This window comes from the organism of the source record quoted next, unplaced genomic scaffold (genome assembly GCF_019419815.1).
Source record: "Pyrus x bretschneideri cultivar Hongxiangsu unplaced genomic scaffold, Pyrus_bretschneideri_v1 Contig1, whole genome shotgun sequence".
NCBI classification, from domain to species: Eukaryota; Viridiplantae; Streptophyta; class Magnoliopsida; order Rosales; family Rosaceae; genus Pyrus; species Pyrus x bretschneideri.
Genome location: NW_025999390.1, coordinates 13,018,246 through 13,039,408, shown reverse-complemented (window position 1 = coordinate 13,039,408; position 21,163 = coordinate 13,018,246). Strand labels below are relative to the sequence as shown.

Below are 21,163 nucleotides of genomic sequence, written 5' to 3'. Positions count from 1 at the left end.
AACCTTTAATATCACCGAGATGCCCTTTATGATAAATCCGAACACTTAGCAATAGGTGGTTAAGTCGGTGTTGGATCATACTTAGCCTAAAACATTTACAAAAAATTTCATCGCCAATTTCTGCAGTATGAATCACCAAATTTTGATAAAAAAAAAAAAAAATCATGTATACAAGTTGTGTGTATTCTCATCATGCGTGGTGACCATTCGCCAATCCACATTGAGGTAGGCCACATAAATAAACACACAAAAACAAGCAATATATACATATTCTGCCCTTTCACACAGTTAAGGGATGCCGTGCTTGCAGGAAGTGTGATTTACTGTGTGACAGAGGAAGGTCTAATGGATCGCCTGAGTACTGATATGCCTGAATCATGTCTTCATGTTGGCAAAGAATGCAGGTAACTGAGCAAACTCTACTTAATTTCGTTTTCACTGTTTTATGTTTCCTTTTCCTTTTTCTTGCATTGCACGCATGACCAAGCTTATTGGCGATACTGTATATAAGGGTGTTGACAGTCCATGGATCTGCTGATGAGGCCGTCCCTGTCGAAGATGCATTCGAGTTTCCAAAGATAATAGCAAACCACAAATTACATGTTATAGAAGGAGCTAACCATTGTTGCACCTCACATCATCTGAGTTAGCGACAGTCGTTTGGTTCTATTCAAGTCAAATTTGAAGCATTAGGGTTTTGATGAGAGTTGACGAAATGAATAATGTGAGACTTGGGGGAAAGTACGGGAGGTTAAGTGAGACATTAGGGGCACAATGAGAATTCACTGTATCATAACAACAATTAAGCCATAGTTGATATGAACCTAGCTAGTTATGTGTGATGTGTTTTTCCTATGAACTCAAGTTCTAATTCAGGCTGCCTCTTTATAGTCTTTTTATTTATTCAATAATTTTTTAATTTAATGATGATTGTCTAAATTTCAAAGTGGGTCAACTATAATTGGGTATTTTACTCGTTATCCATGTGAACCAATAGTATGAGACCTTCCAATTATAAGTAAAGAAGAATATTATCTACCCTCCTCCCAACCTAATGGTTGAATGCACTTGCATGAAAATATTGGTCTTGGGTTCAAGGGTTGGTGCTGATGTTGCTCAGCTATTGATCTAATGATTATATTGATGAAGATGAACCATTAACCAAAAAATATAAAGTGGAATATCACTAACTTGTAGTTCTTGTGGCCTCTCTTTGTCGAAGTGTAGATTATATTAGTATATTTCTTGAATAACCAAAAATAGTAAGTTAGAAAAAACGGACATGATCAAACATGGATGTGTAGAAGCTAAAAATGATGTGTATTTATCATTTTCAAAATAAAAGATAGAAGCATGGCAGTTTTAAGAATCCCATAAATAATCAGGGTCCAACAGTTAAAAAAGAGACTGTTGTGGACCAAAACCTAATAAAGACCCAAAACATTATTTGGTTGGGAACTGACTGGATTGGTCCGATACTCTCCCAGTTCCAAACCCACCGGAGGTGTGTAGATTGCAGAGCAGCAAGCAAAAGTTTCTAGGTAAACTTCTACTGCCTTGAGGATTAATTAATCGTTAATTAACTTATAATCTCAATTAAAATGCTGCTCTTAAGTTCTTTCACTTCCATAAGCTTCCCTTTACCAAACTTTAATCTTCCCCGCAATCGCAGCCCAAAACGAATCTTGAAAATGGCAGAAGCTGCGAAAAACCCAGGTCAGAAATCTCATCGTCTCACGCTGTATATGTTTGATTTGAAATATTCATGTGCTTATTGCCATCAAGTTACCGACTTTATCAGAATTTCAGTGGATTTTGTTCGTTTGAATTGCAATGTTTCAGTGGGTCAGCAGCAGAAAATCATTGTGCCCAACAAACACGGTGAAAACCTTGTGGGATTGTTACACGAAACCAGTTCCCCGGACCTTGTAATCTTATGCCATGGTTTTCGATCCACCAAGGTTGGATTTTTGATATAGTCGCAACAATGTCTTTACATGGTAGCAATGCTGGAGTGGATTTGACGTTGTTTAATTAAGAAAAGAGAGAATAGGGGGATCTAGCTTTAGCTCAAAGAGGAAACGAGTTCTCGTTTGGTTCCAGCTTGATTAGGCTTCTAATTTAAGTTATATTTTCTAATATTTCATTGACAATCTATCGGCGAACTTTGTTTGTTAATGATTTGGTTTGTAATTTGAAGACAACTGTGTTTTAATAACTAATGAATAGAGTAGTACTTCGTCCGTGGAAATTGTAATGCTTAGTTGGCTGCATTGTGGGCCAAGTTTCACAGCTTGTGTGTCTTGATTTCCAGGAAAGCTCTGTTATGGTGAACCTTGCTGTTGCACTGGAAAATGAAGGGATTAGTTCCTTCCGTTTTGACTTTGCCGGAAATGGGTAATGCTGTCGAATTACAGGGTTTTGAATTCCTGAATATAACAGGTTCTGTGGAGAGTTCGTTGTGTGCACCTCATTAGTTTCATAGTTGTAAGCCTGGCTCTGTCCTTATCATACTGTTCGTACTTGCAAAGTTTGCATTTTTTCAATTTGAGATCTAAGATTACATTGATGCTGATTAGTTGTGGTATTTTTGGTTGTCAGGGATAGTGAAGGCACCTTTCAGTATGGTAACTATTGGCGAGAGGCTGATGACTTGCACTCTGTGGTCGAATACTTCTCTAGAGAAAAACGTGCACCCAGTGCAATTCTTGGACACAGTAAAGGTACGTTGGATTGTTTTGCACGATCGTTGTGTGAGATTTTACTCTGATAAAATAGAGGACAAAATGCTATTGATGAATGTTTCGAAAGAGTAATTTTGTATTGTGTACCAAAGGTATTGCTGAAAATTGCTACTACAGGAGGTGATGATGTGCTCCTGTATGCTTCTACGTATCATGACATTCGTACGGTTGTCAATGTTTCTGGACGTTATGATCTGAAGAAAGGCATTGAAGAACGCTTGGGGAAAGACTATATGGAAGTAATCAAGAAGGAAGGATTCATTGATGTTAAGAATAAGTCGGGTAATTTGCTAATTCGTATCGTGTAGTGAATTTGCGAAATTTGTTTGTAAGACCAGAGGATGGCATGGATAAATAAACTGATAAATCTGAGTGTTTTCAGCTTGTATCCATTTACTTTCAGTAACACACACACACACCCTTACATATATATACATGAAACCGAGTAAGGTGCATGCTGGCGTTTAACACAGTGATGGGATGCCATGTTTGTAGGAGCTGTTATTTATCGTGTGACCGAGGACAGTTTGATGGATCGTCTAAGTACTGATATGCACGAATCATGCCTTCAGATTGACAAAGAATGCCGGTAAGCAAACTTAATTAACTCAGTTCTCATTCTTTTATGTTTCCCTTCATTTTTTCGCCTGACCTAGTTTATCGGCAATTCTGTATATACAGGGTGTTGACAATCCATGGAACTGCCGACGAGATCATCCCCGTTGAAGATGCATTAGAGTTTGCCAAGATAATACCTAACCACAAATTACATCTTATAGAAGGCGCTAATCATTCGTACACCTCGCATCAAGCCGAGTTAGCATCGGTTGTCTTGGACTTCATTAAGGCAGCTCTGCAGCAGGACAAGGCTACTTCCAACTAGACACATAAATTTTTCAACGAGTCAGGGCTGGGTGGATTCCTTATCTCGATGTAGTTTGATGCATACATTCTCATGCTTTGCCGCAAGTTTGTGTTTTCGCTTCGTTCTGTGACATTAAATACAGAACTAGATGAACACGATGCATGCCATTGCATCACGATTTGAGTTGTTACCTCAGAATTTGGTATAACCATTGAATTTATACCTCAAACATCAATAAAAAGGCAGAGAACAATGTTAGCAAGTTGCTATGACTAATTATATAAACTAGAATTGGATTACAGCTCCATACGAGCATACATAAATCACATGAACTACCGAGGAATCCACAAAATGAGTTAAAAAAATCCCGATTGCAGCGACTGCTCGCTTTAGAGCTCCATTTCCAACATAACCATGAATGAAAAATTATCAGGTCGCGCTGACAGAGTATTATATGACGTAACGGTAGGTGACATATCGCCCTGCAGTCTCACTTGGTCGAATTATCTTCACAACTTGTGCACGCTTAAGGCCATAGTATTTTGCAATTGGATCAGTCACCTGAATCCGAGGGAGCTGGACCAAAAGAATACAAATACAAGGGTAACAATTAGCAAGCAAATTTCCTTAATTTGCCACAGATATGCAGGCTAAGATGTGTTTGGAAAACAAACGTTAAAAAGCCATTAGGATGAGAGAAACAAAGCTTTGTTACTCTGTCATGTAGTTTGGATGGTATTACGATGCATTGGGCATGACCCGATTCAACCAATAACATAAAACATCCACAAAGGGGAGAAAAAGCAAGCGCTGTCACTTTGTCACAATAGTTTGGATGGTGTTAAATACGCATTAAGCATGACTCTGTAGTTGAGTTGAAATGTTCAACCCAAACAGTTCAATGAATGAAGTGGTAAATTTGTAGTCATGTTAGAGTTATAAATCTAGATTTAAAGTCATGGCATGTCTCACGTAGCATATAAATTTCGTAATGCAAGATTAACAATAAGTGCAGAACTGACCTGTGTTTCCTTAACAGTGTATCTCTCCAGCAAAGTCTTCTTTTCCTCATTTGTAAGCACTCGATGTTCAGGAACTAGAACGTGCTCTTTAATATTCACCAACAATTCTGCCTCCTGAATCATAGAAATAGAGCAAACATTATTATCCTCTTAGTTTGAAGCACCTGATGCAACTATAGGTGGAGCCAATATTTTGTATGTGGGGTAAACAAAAATTCTCTTCCCAACCCAACCCTCTACACTGTAGGGCCATACCCATTCATCAGACTAACAATACTAGTAAGAGCTTTGATCAGATCATCAGATTAATATTCACTCTTTAGAAGGCATTAGAGCTTAGAATATAAACAAACAAATCAAGTTATTGCATCGGTGATCTGTATGTATAGCCTTCAAATTTCTGATATTTCTGGTACGGTAGTACCTTACATTTCTTGCGTAAGGCTTAATAGATTGTCGTGATATTCATGAAATTTCAAGAAACACAGCTTCATACTAACAACAGATTTTTTTTTTTTTTTTGAACAAACAATATTATGTACACTAAGGGGTGGGGAGTGGGCTAATCCTGACAATGGGCGAGCCATAATAACGTGGTTCAAATTCGCCTTTGGTCTAAGCTTCATACTAACAACAGATTTAAGTAATGAACCTCACCAGAAAAACCTCCAAGTGGAACTTTCCGGATATCTCACTGATACAGGCCTTTGCAAAGGGCGTCAGACTTTGTTGCGTAACCAAGATTGCTCTGAGCACATTCTCCGACTTCATGCGGTTGGTATAAGTCTTCATTGTCTTGACCCCAACTTTTGGTTCGTCAGGAAAGAAGACATAAATCTGAAACACAAGAACCAACAATCAGAGACGCCAACGGTTACAGTACTACATCCACTGCAATTAAAAGGCATTGGGGAAACACCTGATCATTGCTGTCACTTCGCTTAGTTTTATTGATGATAAGGTCTTCCCTTTTCATGTTCTCTCCATACTTGTCCTTGAACTGTTCTTTTGTCATGTTGATCTCAAAATCTCCAACCAAGTAATTCCGGTCTTTCAGCATTTGCATCACCGTATTTCGGACTCTATAAAGCATTGTGATTTCTTCTTCTGTTAAAACCATCTTTGTCTCTGATATGTTACAAAACCCAGCTTGTTTGTTAGGTTCCTTCGCAATTAGCAGACAATGGTTATGTACAATGAATCACGATCAAGCAACAACACATCAAACTTAGACAAAATTTTCACAGTTCCATTAACCCTTTCGTTTTTTCACAAAGTTCGAAATAGCAAGGCATTTTATGGGCAGCTTTGTGAGGCATAAGAAACCCAAATACATAAAATTAAACAACAACTTCATCATTCATCCCTAATAATCAACCAAAAAAACATATAATTCAAGTTTAACAACACCGTAAAACTTTAAACCAAAATCCAATCCAAATCTAACAACAACAAAAAAAACCCCAAATTCCAACAATAACAACAACTTAATCTCTGCCTTAAACAGACTAACAGAAAAATGGAAAATTGCAAAAAAAAAAAAAAAAAAAAAAAAAAAAAAAAACAGGCAAAAGAAAACCAAAAGCTCTGAGAGCTGAAAAAAATAAACACAATATACAGTCCTAAATTCTAAAACACAAAAGAAACACAATATTTGGAAACCAACAAGAGAAATATCATAAGAAATCGAAAAGAGATGAGACCTTCGGTATGACATTATCTAACCTGTTCGGCAAAAAATATGTCCAAAAAATTAGTGTTTGTAGTCGCAGGTTGAAGAGGTTGTACAGGAATTCAACTCACTAAATTCACGGGTGTTTTGTTTATCGAGAGAAAAAAGGCGCGAACGAGAGCTGCTGCTGCCTCTTTGAGTCTGTTGTGCCAAGGAAGAAAGTCTGTTTGCGCCGAGTGAAGAGAGAAAGGCAGGGTTTATAATGGAAGTTGGTTTTTTAGTCAAAATGTTCCCGAGATTTGCATTACTCCTTATTTTGGTCTTTAAAATTTAAAATCGATAAAATTGATTTTAAATTTGTTCACAATCAATCATTTTGATCATTTCGTGAAAAATCTCTATAAAATAAAGATAAAATTATAAAAATACCCTCAACTTTTGTCAAATTATTTTGGCTTATTGTTTATTATATTGAGGTAATTTTATTATTTGAATCCTTATTTAACATAATTTTTTATCGAATGATCAAAATAATTGATGGTGGACAATCAATGACCACTTCTATTGATTTCAAATCTCAATAACCAAAGTGAAGAGTTAAGCAAATATCAGAAACCTATTTTGGCTAAACAGCCATCAAAGTTTTATACCGCTACGGTGACATATAGGTATTTCTACTTTTTTTTTTTTTCCAAAGAAAATGGGAAACATTAGCCCATTTAGCGTCAACTACAAACTCAATATATCAATTTTGTCGTTTAGCCATATTACAAAGCAGAAAACTGAATGCCACGTGACAATGATCCCGACCCACATAAAAAAATCATCCATAAAGCAAGCTCAGAGTGCTTTTTGTTTGCTATTGGGAGTGGGAGTCTGAACTGAAGGCCTCTTGTGACATTGTGAAAGAAAGAAAAATATTGCTAGATGAATAGCTAGTTGGTCTCGAATGGGTTTTAAAACTTGAATTGTGAAGCATTTAATGACGACGATGTATGCAAGAACATGATGAATGTAACCGGATGTTGCCATACGGATGGCCTCATTACACATTCATACGCCGTTAAAACTACAACTATTACTTAAATGATACTGATCGGAGCTATTTACATCTTTCTGGACATCTGCAATCTTCACCTCTGAAGTATCAATCAGCTCGCTGAATTTGCTGAACTGGTTTGAACAGCTTCATTATCTTGCATTTACTGGTATATAGGAGGTTTACGGTTTAACCTGACCGACATTCAGATCCTGTCGTACCCTCCAAAGTTTTCCCAACATAGCAGCCGATCTACCTCATTGCCACAAGATAAATGCTTAGATTTCTGCAGTTAGGTTTTTGGAGTTCTGACTTCTGAGTATCAAAAACCATTCCTTTGTGCCGGCTCATTCATTCACTCAGCAATAAGAAACTATACATCTCCCTTTCCGACATACCTATCTTCAACTCTGAAGTAACAATCAGCTTGCGGACTAACTACTAAACTGATCAACAGTCTCATTTTCGTTATCGTCATCCACATTGCCACAATCATATACTTCAAGATATGCCTCCTCCCCTTCCTCCTGGTTCAAGAAAATAGGGAAGCATCTCAGTTATCGGAAACCAAAAGTGCCATTTTGACAAAAGCGGCACGTTGTACTAACTGAGAGTGAGATAAATGGGTCAGTTACCTCGTCACTGTCATCACTGGGGATAGAATAATCATCTACTGTTGAAGGCAAGGTTCTTCCGCCATCGACCATTTTCCCCTTTCCTGTGTCCTCTGAAATTAACACCAGAAGAATATATATATTATGGAAATGCAAACTACATCACCTGCGTCAAAACTACGACAATGCAAAGGATATCATACTAGTTCGGACTTCAAGAGGCTCAACTCTCTCCAGTAAGTCTGAGATATGATGCTTCAATGCCTGGGAAAGATGGGAAATATATTAGAACTGATATAATAGCCATCATGTTTGAAGAATAACAAACACGATTGGTTTATATGTTACCTCGCGTCTCTGTAGTTCAATTGACCGAGCCAATGCCTGTCTTCTTGTCAATAAATTCCTAGGCCTTAATGGAAGAGGGCATTGATAGTTCTTACCACGATAAACAATCACTGCATAGCCTTTGGTAGTTTTATCTAGAGACACTAGCACCCCACCACTCTCTGCTTCCAAAGAAATTGCAACATGCTTGACTTGCTCAAAACTTTTTCCCCTAACAATTATCTTCACCAACTCTCTATGCTTCCAGTGCAAGTGCATATTCTCTATGGTACCAGAGTAAACCCCTCGCCTCCCTGAAATATAAATCACTCAAGCATTTGATTCTCCCCAAAAAGTTCATTTAATCCAAAGAGGTAGTAGTTCTTACCTAGAAGCAGAAAGGGTTTCATACTGAGACCAATCTTACGAAACAAGAACCTATCCTCATCAGTTAAGGTTTCCAAATCATCTGGGAGATCTGATGGTTCCAAACTTTCCTGCACTCTTGCTAAAGCCTTCTCAGCCTTTCTGAGCTTTCCTTTCGCCTAGAATCATCCAGGGTTAGAAATAAGTCGCAATATTGAAATTCCTAAATGACACTTGTTCTGGCATCCTAGACTTGTGGGGTACATAAAATACTTGGACATATTGCATTTTGGACTTACAAGAGCCAACTTCTTCTCGAGGTGTCTGACTAAAGATGCATGTCTAGCCAAAGTTGAATCTCTCGTCATTTTTTCGACTTTATCAATGGTCAGTTGGTTTCTCCAGCGAGTGGTTGCTGCCAAGGTTTCAGCAAGGGTTCCAGCAACCAATTGGCCTTTAGAAGCTTCAGGTTTTGACTCAACAAAGTCTGAGGCCATCTGTCGTGCTTGTTCTTCCTCATCTTGTTGGAGATCTCTTAATTTTCTCCTCTCTTTTAAAACCCCAGTGACAACAGACGGCAAGTAGTCATTACCCCTGTAAAAGACGATGAAATCTTTGTTTCTAGAGAGAAGTGTACCCCCTGTCAACCTCTACATATATAACATGCAACAGTCGTCAGAAATAGATAGGATAATGTGGCATACAATGGTCATTATGTCTCACCTTAAGTTCTTCCGCCATCCTCTCATTACAAGTATTCTGTACTCCACGTTTGATGGCTATCTTTGCAATAGCACTCTTCTCCCAAAGCTTCACCATTGCATTAGCCAGACCTTGTAATTCTCTATTCCTTCCTATAACAATTAATCATACACGAAAAATATCAAGACAAAAGATTTGGTTATCTAATACAATCATAAGCAATAAGTGTTACATACCTAAAGCAAAGTGTGGAGGTACAGTTCTAGCAAGCCTACGGAATTTTGTCATGTCCTTGTTTCTTAGACCAGGTCTTACCCCATAAGGGAGAAGTCTGAATGGAGTTTTATATCCGGGAATCACGGGAGGAAGCAAGTCAGCATCAACAGGCAAAGGCTCACGGCCTATCCAATCCTTAAATCGTGGACCCAACTCATCTAACAAATGGTTTAGGACACTCAAGTCCATGAGTTCGCGTTGAGATAAATCCTTCAAATACTCTGCAGACTCAAGACTTGGAAAATCTGTAGTCCTAGACACATCCTTCATTCCTACTTTGTGCATCCCATCCCTTGTAGCATCTTCTGTGTGGTGGAGCATATGTGAATTAGTCTGACTCTGTTTAGCATATGATTGTACACAAGGAATGTTATACGTCATTCCCCTGTAAAGCACTACCGAACTGCCTGATCTCCATATAACCAAACCTCCGGTTTTACTCTAGCAGAGAACAAATGATCAACTAAATAAGGTGCTAGCGGTAACCAATTCTTGCAAACAACTAAACAATATAAAAAGAGAGAAGAGCCTGCTATGATCAACATGATACATGAATCAATCTCCAATTTAAAATAGTTGAGCAGAAATTAATCATCAAACAGCTAAAGAATGATTCAATAACTCCACAGATATATAGGAAAGGGATAACAAAGAAAGTAAACGAGGTACCAACACCAACCTCTAATATCTCATGTGTCCTTTTCATGTTAAGGGAAAACGGCTCTTCAAACTTCAACTTGACCACTTCATCGACCTTCCACTTCTCATGTATAGTATCCACCAATGCCTGTGTGATGCCAGAAACTCCGACTTTTATCCTCTCCAACATCCTCAAAGAAACATTTCTCAGCCTCTTCAACTCATGATCCGGAAGCATTCGCTCCACCAAATCTGTGTTGCTCCTCCTTTTCCTTGCCTTATCACCTTCCTCAGAACCCAACTCACTTTCTCTCTCCCAAGGCAACCGGATAGAATCACAAGAACCACTATGAATATGCACAAAATTTTCAACCTTTTCATTTTTAGCACCATCTCCAGATATAGTTTCATCAAAAGAAATGCCATTTAAGCCTTTTGAAATCATTTTATCCTCTTTTTTCGAAACCCCAATTGAAGTTCCACCATTTTCCCCAATACTTTTACTCTCCAGCTTCCTTTTACCATCAAATCGTTGCTTAAAGCTCTTCTCTTTTTCAATCTTTTCATCGTTTCCACCATCCACAGATAGAGTTTCATTGAAAGAAACACCATTTGAACCATTTGAAATCATTTTCTCCTCTTTTTTTGAAACCCCATTTGAAATTCCACCATTTGCCCCAACACTTTCTCTCCCCAGTTTCTTAGTACTATCAAACCGTTGCTCAAGTCTCTTCTCTTTTTCAACACCACCACTTGTAGTATCAATCTCAGAGTGCCTAACAAACCCACCAAGATTTTTCCCTTGTGCAACACTGTGTTGTGAGGTTGCAGACTCATAATCAACCTGGGGCTTAATGGGTTTGCTTCCATGAGACCAAGGAGCATAAACTATACGGTTTGGCAAAGAAAAACTCACTGTCTGTTTCACTGGTTCAGACGCAGAAACTCCAGAAGATTTCTGACCTTCCTCTTCCTCCTCCTCCTCTTCTTCTTCTTCTTCTTCCAATACTACATTTTGTTTTTGCCATGGAAAATTTTCTCTTGGGGAATTGACTTTCATAGACCATTTGTCCTGTATTTGCTCAAAGAAGCTTGGCTTGGGCTTCCTCTTCTTCTTTGTGGGCTCAAAAGCTACTTTGGTTCTTTGGGGTTGCTCCTGGGTGTCAATTTGGCCAGTCTTACACGAAACTCTGAACCTGAGAGATCTGCAACTTTTGGAATAATGGGCTTGAATCGTTTGATACGGTTGAAAAAAAAAGTAGCTAGATTGAGATGCATGGAAACTGCAAGCACAGGAACTAGTAGTAGATGGATTCACTGAGACCAGCAGCAGCGCCATGGTACTGGATGTCCCAATATCTTTAGTGTTCTAGCTATATATTATGGAAGGCATAACATGATAGTTTCCTGACAATGCAACTAGTCTGCATAACTTGATAAGACCCCAGGATAGCTAAGCTAGGTGACAAACCAAATTGCAGCAATTGCCTAACGCCAAACACGATGCATTTGCCTTCTTAACTGCTGCTACTGACAATAGTAAGGTTGTAAACAACGAAGGCAAAGAATTACAAAATAGATAAAGAAAAACCGGAATGTAAATAAACCCGAATCCAAAAGCAACAAAGATAGCTATTTGGAAGCAAACCCATCACTGCCATCCTATATTCTACTGAGATATGTTTCCTTCTCTCAGGCAATTCCACAAACAGAAAGTAGACATAAAACAATGGAACTTCTGTTACTATATATTTTGCACATGGATAAAATAAAAATTGTAACTACTGAATCAAGCAGTAAAAACCCATATAATTTCTCTATCTAATTCGACCCAATAAAACATAATCAATTGGGAGAAATCCAATTGGCATTCAAATTTGCCACTACAAGCAAAGCTGAATTAAAGAAACAAAAAAAAAATGTAAGAAAATGATCCAATCTAACACAGAAAAAAAAAACCTGAATTAAATGAAATTAAATTGTGATAAACCAGATTAAATAAGTTTGGAAGAGAGGATGGAGAGGGAAGGAGGAGAAAAGAGAAGAATACCTCAGGCTCAGGGCGGGAGAGGAGAAGTGTCTGCCAGTGAGAAACGAGTGAAGCTGAAAGTTGAAACTCTGTAGATAGCGGGGGGTCGATAGTGTCAATAAAGCGGGTACTTTCAGTGAGGGGTATTTTTGACTTTTTACTCGGCGCCGAGTGCTAAACCTAAACGGGCCGGCAAATGAGTTTGGGTTGGGCTGATCCCATTCTATCCAAAGTTCTGGTGGCAAACGAGTTTTGTTCCATATAATTCCTTCATCTAATTTGAATTTAGCAACACGTGAAAAAATGAGCGTAGGATAGGATTTGGAATAAGGATATCAGAGGTAAAGTAGGAGTCGCCACAATTAAAGATAAGATGATAAAAAATTGGTTAAAGTGGTTTGAATATCTGAACCAAATTACAGATGTTTTGGTTAGAAGATGTGACTATGAATGGAGGCTCATGGCAAAAGGAGTAGAGAAAGACCTAGGAGAACTTTGAAATAGACCATAAGAAAAGATGTGGAGTACTTAGAGCTGACGGAAGACAATGCAAAACCGAGCGCAGTAGTGTTCTAAGGTTTATGTAGCCAGCCTCACTTACTATAATAAAACATAGTGGTGGTTGTTGTTGTTGTTGTTGATCCGTTAACTTGTTATGTTGATTTCGTGTAAGAAATTCGTCAAATTTATCTTTTCATAACATATATTGTGCACGTTATCGTTTCATAGAAGACATTAACTCATTAATTCACGAATATTCTTGAATCGGAGCAACTTTCTAACCATAAGAATGAAAAACGTGATGTGGAAAAAAACAAGGAATGAAAAACGTGCCTTGGGAAAAAAACAAATACTGCTACATAAACAAAAGGGGAGTGAGAGTTAGTTGCTTTCATTGGTACTTACCATTAAATAATGCCACGAAGACTAAATTTATAGATAAAATGATAAATTAAATGATGTGTCATTGATAAAAAAAAAATGAACATATTTATCAAAGCTTAAGTATTAATCCAATCACTAACTTCCAAGTAATTTAGTTTACAAATTTAGTCTGCTAACATTACCTTACAAATAGGGATGGCAATTTAACCTGTCAAATCTAACCCCCGCAAGTAACCGATCCAAATGGTTCGGTTTCGGGCATAAAATTTTGGGTATTTTAATGTTATGGGTAACCGTCAGGTAAATTTTTCGGTTTCGGGTTCAGTTATGGTTATTAGGGTATCCGCCCCTAATTCATACCCAAAACGGAACCATTTCATCTATGAATAAAAAAAATATAAATATTTATTATATGAAAAGGGGTTGTTAATAATCATGCATCATTAAATATGAAATTAATTATTTGCTTTTATATCATTAATAATAGAAATTAGATGCTTATAATTTCACGAATGTAATGTTTTCTTAGTAATAAATTTTTAATATTACTTATTAAATGCATTGTATCAATTGCATTAATAATAGCAATTTATTTAATATCGTTTTTTTTAATATTCTTCATTTAGTTAATAATATAAATATTAAATGGGGAAAACCATTTCTCAATCAAAAATCCATCAACCGACGGATTCTGTTATGGGGAAAACATGTTCAGTGATTCTACAAGTTCGAATTTGGAGAAAATAAACGGGTTTGGATATGAAGATGACACATCCGAACCCAATCCGCTCCATTGCCATCCCTACTTACAAATTCTTTACGGAGCGTTTTGTGCTGCTTCATTTTCATGTAATAGCAGTTTATAATGCAGCTGCCTCGAAGCTATGGAGAGGACAAAGTCATCATCTGTCTTTTTTTAATTATTATTATTATTTTTTTTTTCACTTTTAGTTCGCACAGTGTGTGAATGTCTGGATCCTGTCTTAACAAAAATCAACGAAGACAGCCATAGAACACCATGGAAAAAGCTAACTTGATGACGGCCCTTTTGATGTCTCCTAGTTGCCTGCAAGCTGCAATTGAGTCGTACAGGAGCTTTTACACTCTGGGGTTTTAGAATATGAATTAATGAGATAATTGTGTACTTAGCTCATTCTTTAAGCACCCCTCTAGTAATTGTGTTAATTATTGTCGGTTTTTGTCACTTTGCTTCAATGACGTAAGGGAGAGCAATATCATTACATGTTTCGTCGCTTCTAAGCTATTTTAAAGAGAAGGTTGTCATCAATTTTGACAAAATGTCAATTGTTCTTCTATTTATTTTCCATTCAATAAAAAATGTTAAAATAATACCAACAAAATAGTAATTAACAATTAACTTTTTGTTAACAAACGATATTTTACAGTTATCTACACTAAAGTAAAGGGAGACTTTGAATCCATGAAGCAATGAGTTGAAAAGAAAAGTTCTAACCACCTGAATAAGTCACTACTTGCAACAAGTATGGGTTCGGTTTAAAAGTGTTTTTAAAATGATTGACATGTTTTTTTTTATGAAAATGTTTTTTGAACCAATATTTAGTAAAAATGCAAGTGAATCCTTGAAAAGTATTTGAAGTGCTAGAAGCACATAACTGATGCTTCTTGCAAGATTCACTGTAAGTGCTTTTATAACCCATAAAACATTTTTTTCTAAAAACACTTTTAGTCATTTTAAAAGCACTTCTAAATGAGCCCTATTATTTTAGAAACAATATATATACTCATATTTTTCTCTTTGACTAGCCTGTAACTTCCCTGGCAAAAAGGGGTGTGATATCCTTACACCCCATTTTACTTGTCACACACCTTTTTAATTTTTGACCGTTGGATCAGATGAATTGAAGAAGATCAACGGACATAAATTATCAAGGGGTGTGTGAGAAGTAAAATGTGGTGTGTGGATAGCACACCCCTAGCAAAAATTGTCATGCATGTATAGCATGTCCAATATGGCGTTGTTTATTGATTAAAACGACAACATCAGAAAAATTATTGTATGTGCCGGTTACACCTAAAATTTCTAGATTGAGCTTGAATAAAGGGACACTCTTTAGAAGTTCATTATGATAATCTAAGTAATTTATTTTTAAGTTCACTCAAAATCATCTCCACAAAAATCACTCCAAATTGGAAATTATTCGACCATTTAGTTAAGTGCTTTCTGAAGGCATTAGTTTAATTAGATGGCTCAATGGTTTCACAAATTTTAATTTTTATTTTTTTATTTTTATTTTTATTTTTTATTTTTTATTTTTTTGTAAGAATGACGCAAGGTGCAAATACAATGTGTGGTGAGTATAAGAAATCCCTCTACGTATGAACTTAAAATTACTTAATGATAGTGAACTCCAGATATGAATGTGGAAACAAATTATTACAAAACCGACCATGCACATTATAAAAACTTTTGTGAGATATGATTTGCTTTATTGCTTAACTAAAGGGGAAATTAATTAGTGCCTTTCTTTTTAGAAGTTTGTTTTATGTGAACGTGCGCATCGCAGAGCATGATCGAGTGCAAAGGGAAGGGACGGTGTCCTTTTTCCAAAAACGGAGCTTTAAAAAAAATGGATTGATGCATATTCTGCTAGCAATTATGTGCTTTTTCTTCTTGTCTGGGAAATTTAGTTGTAATTAAGTAGTTCAGAAAACATCTTAATTATATTGTTACTACTCATTAGTTGAGCATTAGCAGAGGATGCGAAGTCCAGATTTTATGGTGGCTTCTACTTTAATGTCTCCTGCTTGCCAGCAGGCTGCAATGAGAGAGTTGGAAAACAATCTAATTTGCCCTTCATTAACAAAACCCAAGCTGTCTTTCGGCATTGCAGTACTATAACTTTATTAAAAAAGCAGAATATATAGAGTTCTCAGCCAACAGTTTTGTCCAATTTTGGATGGGGAAATTCCTGAAAATAGTCACTCCTTTGTTCTAAATTGCTGTGTTGGGTGATTTTTACTTTTCTGGGCAAGTGACTCAAGTTATCGAATTTGGTTTTTTGGGTGATGAATGTGATATAATTTTTCATTATCTTGCTACTTAGTCTGACATTGCATTAAACGCTTTACTAAAGTTAGTCTAGTTTATTTCCTAATTGTCTGGTGTAACAAACATACGCTAGTTGTCTTTTATCACTGCAGTACTATAACTTTATTAAAAAGGCAGAATATCTAGAGTTCTCAGCCAACAGTTTTGTCCAATTTTGGATGGGGAAATTCCTGAAAATAGTTACTCCTTTATAATGGATTCAAATAGTTCGATTTTAAGGCGCTCGAAACGTGATCAGTTTATGTGAGTGTATAATATGTATACGAAAATCTCACTAAATTAAGCATTTAGTTTGGCGAAATGATTTTGATGAAAGGTTAGAAAGGGGATATTGATCATTCAGTCGAATAACTTATTCTTAGGTTTGTAAATTAAGTCATATTATGAGTTTTAAGGATGTATTAAATTTTTTGTTGATGACCATGAATTATAGTTTTCTTGTCGTTTTGGAGGACCATTTCGATGGAGCTGTTTAGAGGGATCCCATGAGGTGTTGGCATGTTGAAACTTAGCACTGTCTTTTTCCATATATTGTCCATTAAGTGCAGAAAAAACCGATTATCCTTTTTTGTATGTGAACTTCTATATTATTGACTACTAGATGTTAAATAGGGTTTCGAACCCAGCCTGTTTTTTACTTTTGTAGGGCATACGTGGCAGGAATCTAACAACTACTGGGGTTACAGATAGCATATTGTACTGAACAACTTCATCTACATTCTCCAACATAATAAAAGAACAAGATCTAACAAATTAATTAGAAATGCTAAATTCATATTTTACCATATCATAACTAAGTTTACAAAAACTACTAGTAAAACAATTAAAATAAGATAACTTTAATAATTAATTTTAACAAATACTATAGCTACCTTAGCTTACTAAACGAACCTAATATATAAGATTAATTATTGAAAATTCTTTGTCCTGGAGAGAGTATCCTCTTGGGGTCGAACAAAGCTTTCTTCTTCAGGAAGGCTTTCCATTTAGAGCCAAAGTGGTTTATCCAACCTTGCTGTGTTTTTATGTGAGGAAGGTACTGCTTAACCTCTAAACCAGCCCTGTCACAAAACCCTAATATCTCTTCGTTTTGCTCCTCAAATGCTTCCCAATCGTCAAACCCACTTGAATACAAAAATCCAACGGTGTAGAAAACATCTTCTTGAGGTATAACCGCTGACATCCTATCATCCCATCTGCAATTTAAATAACATAAAAAGGTTAATTATTAATTTGTGTGTAAATATCAAGGCAGCGGAACTTACGATTTAATTGAGTAACACTTCTGTATGGACCACATTTATTTACCGGTCATTTTACTTGGCCTCTTTAAAAAAGACGAAGGTGCTCACTTTGTGAGATCACGAGGAAACCCGACCGTCTGTAAATGTGGTCCTAAATAATTCTATTCATTTTGCGTGCATCATAGAAATTAATCTTACTTGGTCCGGTTCATTGGATAAACGAGGACTGGTCCTGTGGTAATGTTTCTCCTGAGAACAATGTCCTTGAACACTCCTGCATCAAAGTCCGAGATGCTACTTTTTGGAATAAAAAGATTCAGCCATGGATGAGGGACGTCCCATTGTCCTTGTGAGTGAAGCTTTTCCTCTCCACTTCTAACTCTATTCAGAAAATCGACATAAGACACATCCTTCTCAAACAAAAATCCAGGAAGAAAGCTCAACCCTTTGAATAGAAGTTCAAGTTCCTACATCAAAACAAAATTTATAGTCACTAAAAGTAAAATTTGGGTCGCGCGCACTTAATTTGACACATATATTTACTATACAAGGCATATATGAAATTATCACAGTGAACCATGTACTTAATATCGCATAATCTTTTATTTTATTTATTAAAACATTAACGTACCTTCTTCACGGTCGTTTCAGTGTGCTCGTCATAGTATTTGGATACTTCCAGACAATAAATGATGCCCCGTTTGGTTACAAGAGAAATAATTCTTGAGTGAGAAGATTGTGGAAAAAAGGAGGATCTCCAATTATCCGGAGGACCCTGGTTCAACATAAGTGAACCTTCCAAATAATCGAGGGCGTTTCTTTGTTTTCTTCCGTTGAGAGAAATTAAACGTTCTTGGTCTCTGGCAAAGGTAGAGAAGTCACTGTAAAGCATTCGTACCCACTTGACCTACAAACAAATTGATCACCAAATTTAATTGATTGAGACATATAAAATATAAATTATAATCAATCATGTAAACAACACTTTTATGTTAGGAGAAATGGTGTTAATAGGGTTCCACCACTAAACATAAAAAGGGAAAGAAAAGGGGATTAAATTAAGAGGTTAATTTAACTTAATTACGTGATGGCTTTGATGATCATGTCTCTAAGCAACATAGACAAGTCATTTTATATTGAAAAGTTGAAAAGTGCAATATTAATTTATTGAGTTCATCCGCATCACAAATTGGAATTCGTTTACTTAGGTGAAAGTGGGAACAAAATATATGACTAGGCTAGAGAAAGTCTAAGTCAAAATATGAATATGGCTGCAGCCGGCTGCTAAACTAGTATAAACTTACCCTCTTAGGTGCTGGCTCTAGGGAAATTCTTGCCCTAGTTATAATCCCAAATTGACCTAATCCTCCGAGGACTCCAAAGAAGAGCTCGGAGTTTTTTTGTGGGGAGCAAGTCACAAAATCCCCTTGTCCTGCAAGACAAAAGAAAAATACACACAAACCTAATTAGTGCTTGCATGCAAAGTTACAAATTGCATTAACTTTTATTCAAAAAATTATGCAGTAAGTTAGACTTAATTTTGAATGATTCTTCGATGCAACTGTCACACAAATTGTAAATCATTAATTGATAATAAGGATCAAGCTGGTGGTGTGAACTTATCCCTAACGTTTTCCAAACGTGTGGGACCATGGGACAAGCTTCAAACGTTAGTAAAATGCGTTCAGAAACAACTGTACATTCATGTTTCTTAACAACTATATTTTTGTATCTTAGTATTCCACAATGTTGTTTTTATGCTGTAACACATTAATATTATTACAAAAATGGAGATAACAATTAAGGAAACGATAATGACCAAAAACAGAAATTAGAAAATTAGCAATTACCAAAAAAGGATTAAGAAAACAATATATAAGTTAATTACCAAAAAAAACAATGAACAAATAAATTCACATAATTCATACCAGTGACAACATCCATTTCATAAACATTGGTAATCTGAGGACCAAACCGGAAGGCCGAGCCGCTGATGCCAGCGTTGGAGAGAGTCCCGCCAACGGTTAAGTAAAGGTAGTCGGTCCACGAGACCGGTGTAAGTCCATGTTCTAATGTGGCATGCAGCACATCAATCCAAAGCTGTCCACCTCCCACATCAGCATAATTATCATTATTATTAATATTAATACCCGAATTTTTAGAAGAATTAACACTAATTCCAGATACATGTGGACGGTAATTTTTCAGTGAGGTCATGTCCACCACAACACCGTTCGGGGCCATGGCCTGTCCTCTGGTGGAATGACCATGGCCTCGAGCAGCTATGCTGAAAGGAGTCGAAACTTTGTTTGAGAATTTGATCAAGCTTGAAATGTCGTTTATGGAAGCTGGGTACAAAACGGCTGCTGGGTTGTATCTATGAATGTGACCAAAATCACTAGAAGCTAATTTAATGGCTTCTGGATCGTCACGAAGTTTATAACCCATGGTGAAAATCAGACCGCTCAGAATGATCAAGAATATGAGTAATGTTGGGAAGGGAAAACTCTCAGCCATTTTAGGTTTTGTTGAGAGAGAGAGAGAGAGAGAGAGAGAGAGAGAGGTTTGGTTTTGGAGATAAAGGTAGAGGTGTGCATATAAATAGACAAATAAAGCTGCATGAGAACCAGGATAGAAATTTCGCAACGACGTCGTCATGGCGTAACTACTATATACTTTTTTCTTTCAAAGATACGCAAGGACGAGGCCTTGGATCTCACTGTTGTTTTTCCTTGCAATCTCACGAATTACTCGTGCAATGGAATCATGAAAATAAAACGGATAATGTTATTTAAATATATAAAATTAATATATTTATTGATACACAGTACTCTAATATAGGTGAAACTCGTATGCATATAATTATAATCATTGTGTCCATTTCTATTAAAGAGTACCAGTCAAATGTATCTAGATAGTTTTATTGAATTGCAATACTGGAGAAAATTGGAATACTTGCCTTTCAAACTTTTTATTTTGGACGAAATTTGTGATAGTGTTACCCAAAATTATCATTACTCCACGTTGTAATATTTAAAATAAATAGTTTTAAATTTTTAGTTGAAAACCAATGCTCACATAGCTGACACATTTTTTTACACACTCCATAATAAACGTGAACTATGCAAAATCTATCTATTTCAGCAACGCATGTCAGTTTTGAAATAGGAATAAAAGTTTTCACTCTTTAACGTTTTGTATACGTTTTTTGAATGCATCAGAGAGTATGATGGTCACCCACAGAATTCCAACTCCATTAACCCTGTGGGCCATTAGGAGGGTTCAGATTTCTTCATCTGTGGGCCAATTGGAGACCAAGTTAGCTGCGTTTCGGCCGTTGGATTGTGATCTCTAGGTCAAGAAATGTCAAGGTTGGTCAATATATAATGGTTACTCAATCGTTATTTGTGTATTTGTTTTCTCTCTCCCCCTCCCTTTTTTATTAAGGATGGATGGCGGTCAAATTTTGGTAATCATCAAAAGAATCTGTAAGATTTTCCATTCGGGGATACAGAGGAACTTTACGAATCAAGGCATCGATGGATTTTGTGATTCATAGATTTAATTTTAACAAAAACAAAAGTGGGAGACATAAATCAAAGTTTTTCTTCAATGAAAGATTTGTTGTGTGTATCTACAGCTACAAGT

At 36.5% G+C, this 21,163-nt stretch overlaps 4 protein-coding genes across 7 annotated transcripts; 1 reads left to right on the top strand and 3 right to left on the bottom strand.

Moving 5' to 3' along the window:
* The first annotated feature begins 1,414 nt into the window (after positions 1–1,414).
* LOC103944003 lies at positions 1,415–3,871 on the top strand. The gene is made up of 8 exons (XM_009354392.3): positions 1,415–1,541; positions 1,673–1,716; positions 1,843–1,961; positions 2,315–2,397; positions 2,602–2,723; positions 2,862–3,026; positions 3,240–3,333; positions 3,426–3,871. The coding sequence occupies exons 2-8, from the start codon at positions 1,692–1,694 to the stop codon at positions 3,625–3,627; spliced, it is 810 nt and encodes a 269-aa protein (XP_009352667.2). The 5' UTR covers positions 1,415–1,541; positions 1,673–1,691; the 3' UTR covers positions 3,628–3,871.
* On the bottom strand, positions 3,863–6,516 carry LOC103944004 (DNA-directed RNA polymerases II and IV subunit 5A). Of its 2 annotated transcripts, none has more exons than XM_009354394.3 (5): positions 6,357–6,516; positions 5,551–5,759; positions 5,289–5,468; positions 4,632–4,745; positions 3,863–4,185 (listed from the first exon to the last, which is right to left on the bottom strand). In XM_009354394.3, exons 2-5 carry the CDS (start codon positions 5,749–5,751, stop codon positions 4,060–4,062), a joined length of 621 nt encoding a protein of 206 aa, XP_009352669.2. In that variant the 5' UTR covers positions 5,752–5,759; positions 6,357–6,516; the 3' UTR covers positions 3,863–4,059. The 2 variants fall into 2 exon arrangements, with proteins under 2 accessions (XP_009352669.2, XP_048443075.1); XM_048587118.1 differs by having other exon boundaries at positions 6,335–6,465.
* Positions 6,517–7,211: 695 nt separating this feature from the next.
* On the bottom strand, positions 7,212–12,413 carry LOC103944000 (CRM-domain containing factor CFM3, chloroplastic/mitochondrial). 3 transcript variants are annotated; one of them, XM_048587097.1, is made up of 10 exons: positions 12,317–12,413; positions 10,307–11,796; positions 9,588–10,068; positions 9,373–9,503; positions 8,949–9,299; positions 8,672–8,828; positions 8,305–8,597; positions 8,160–8,220; positions 7,978–8,069; positions 7,212–7,869 (listed from the first exon to the last, which is right to left on the bottom strand). In XM_048587097.1, exons 2-10 carry the CDS (start codon positions 11,603–11,605, stop codon positions 7,777–7,779), a joined length of 2,958 nt encoding a protein of 985 aa, XP_048443054.1. In that variant the 5' UTR covers positions 11,606–11,796; positions 12,317–12,413; the 3' UTR covers positions 7,212–7,776. The 3 variants fall into 3 exon arrangements, with proteins under 3 accessions (XP_048443054.1, XP_048443062.1, XP_048443057.1); XM_048587105.1 differs by having other exon boundaries at positions 10,307–11,790; positions 12,317–12,408; XM_048587100.1 differs by having other exon boundaries at positions 10,307–11,793; positions 12,317–12,405.
* Positions 12,414–17,002: 4,589 nt separating this feature from the next.
* On the bottom strand, positions 17,003–20,086 carry LOC103944001 (cytokinin dehydrogenase 3). The gene is made up of 5 exons (XM_009354391.3): positions 19,444–20,086; positions 18,820–18,947; positions 18,147–18,422; positions 17,714–17,982; positions 17,003–17,467 (listed from the first exon to the last, which is right to left on the bottom strand). The coding sequence occupies exons 1-5, from the start codon at positions 20,030–20,032 to the stop codon at positions 17,176–17,178; spliced, it is 1,554 nt and encodes a 517-aa protein (XP_009352666.2). The 5' UTR covers positions 20,033–20,086; the 3' UTR covers positions 17,003–17,175.
* Between the last annotated feature and the right edge of the window lie 1,077 nt (positions 20,087–21,163).

Bases quoted from the DNA above. Each gene is read 5' to 3' on its own strand.
- LOC103944003 (XM_009354392.3), top strand. From the start codon at position 1,692: ATGGCAGAAGCTGCGAAAAACCCAG. The intron at 1,717-1,842 runs GTCAGAAATCTC...GCAATGTTTCAG, and splicing joins AGAAGCTGCGAAAAACCCAG to TGGGTCAGCAGCAGAAAATC. The intron at 1,962-2,314 runs GTTGGATTTTTG...CTTGATTTCCAG, and splicing joins ATGGTTTTCGATCCACCAAG to GAAAGCTCTGTTATGGTGAA.
- LOC103944004 (XM_009354394.3), bottom strand. From the start codon at position 5,751: ATGGTTTTAACAGAAGAAGAAATCACAATGCTTTATAGAGTCCGAAAT. The intron at 4,746-5,288 runs GTGAGGTTCATT...TCTATGATTCAG, and splicing joins TCCACTTGGAGGTTTTTCTG to GAGGCAGAATTGTTGGTGAA. The intron at 4,186-4,631 runs GTCAGTTCTGCA...CTTTTGGTCCAG, and splicing joins ACACTGTTAAGGAAACACAG to CTCCCTCGGATTCAGGTGAC.
- LOC103944000 (XM_048587097.1), bottom strand. From the start codon at position 11,605: ATGGCGCTGCTGCTGGTCTCAGTGAATCCATCTACTACTAGTTCCTGT. The intron at 9,504-9,587 runs GTATGTAACACT...TAATTGTTATAG, and splicing joins ACCTCCACACTTTGCTTTAG to GAAGGAATAGAGAATTACAA. The intron at 8,598-8,671 runs GTAAGAACTACT...TTTATATTTCAG, and splicing joins GAAACCCTTTCTGCTTCTAG to GGAGGCGAGGGGTTTACTCT.
- LOC103944001 (XM_009354391.3), bottom strand. From the start codon at position 20,032: ATGGCTGAGAGTTTTCCCTTCCCAACATTACTCATATTCTTGATCATT. The intron at 18,948-19,443 runs GTATGAATTATG...TTTGTCTTGCAG, and splicing joins TGAAATGGATGTTGTCACTG to GACAAGGGGATTTTGTGACT. The intron at 18,423-18,819 runs GTAAGTTTATAC...ATTTGTTTGTAG, and splicing joins TAGAGCCAGCACCTAAGAGG to GTCAAGTGGGTACGAATGCT.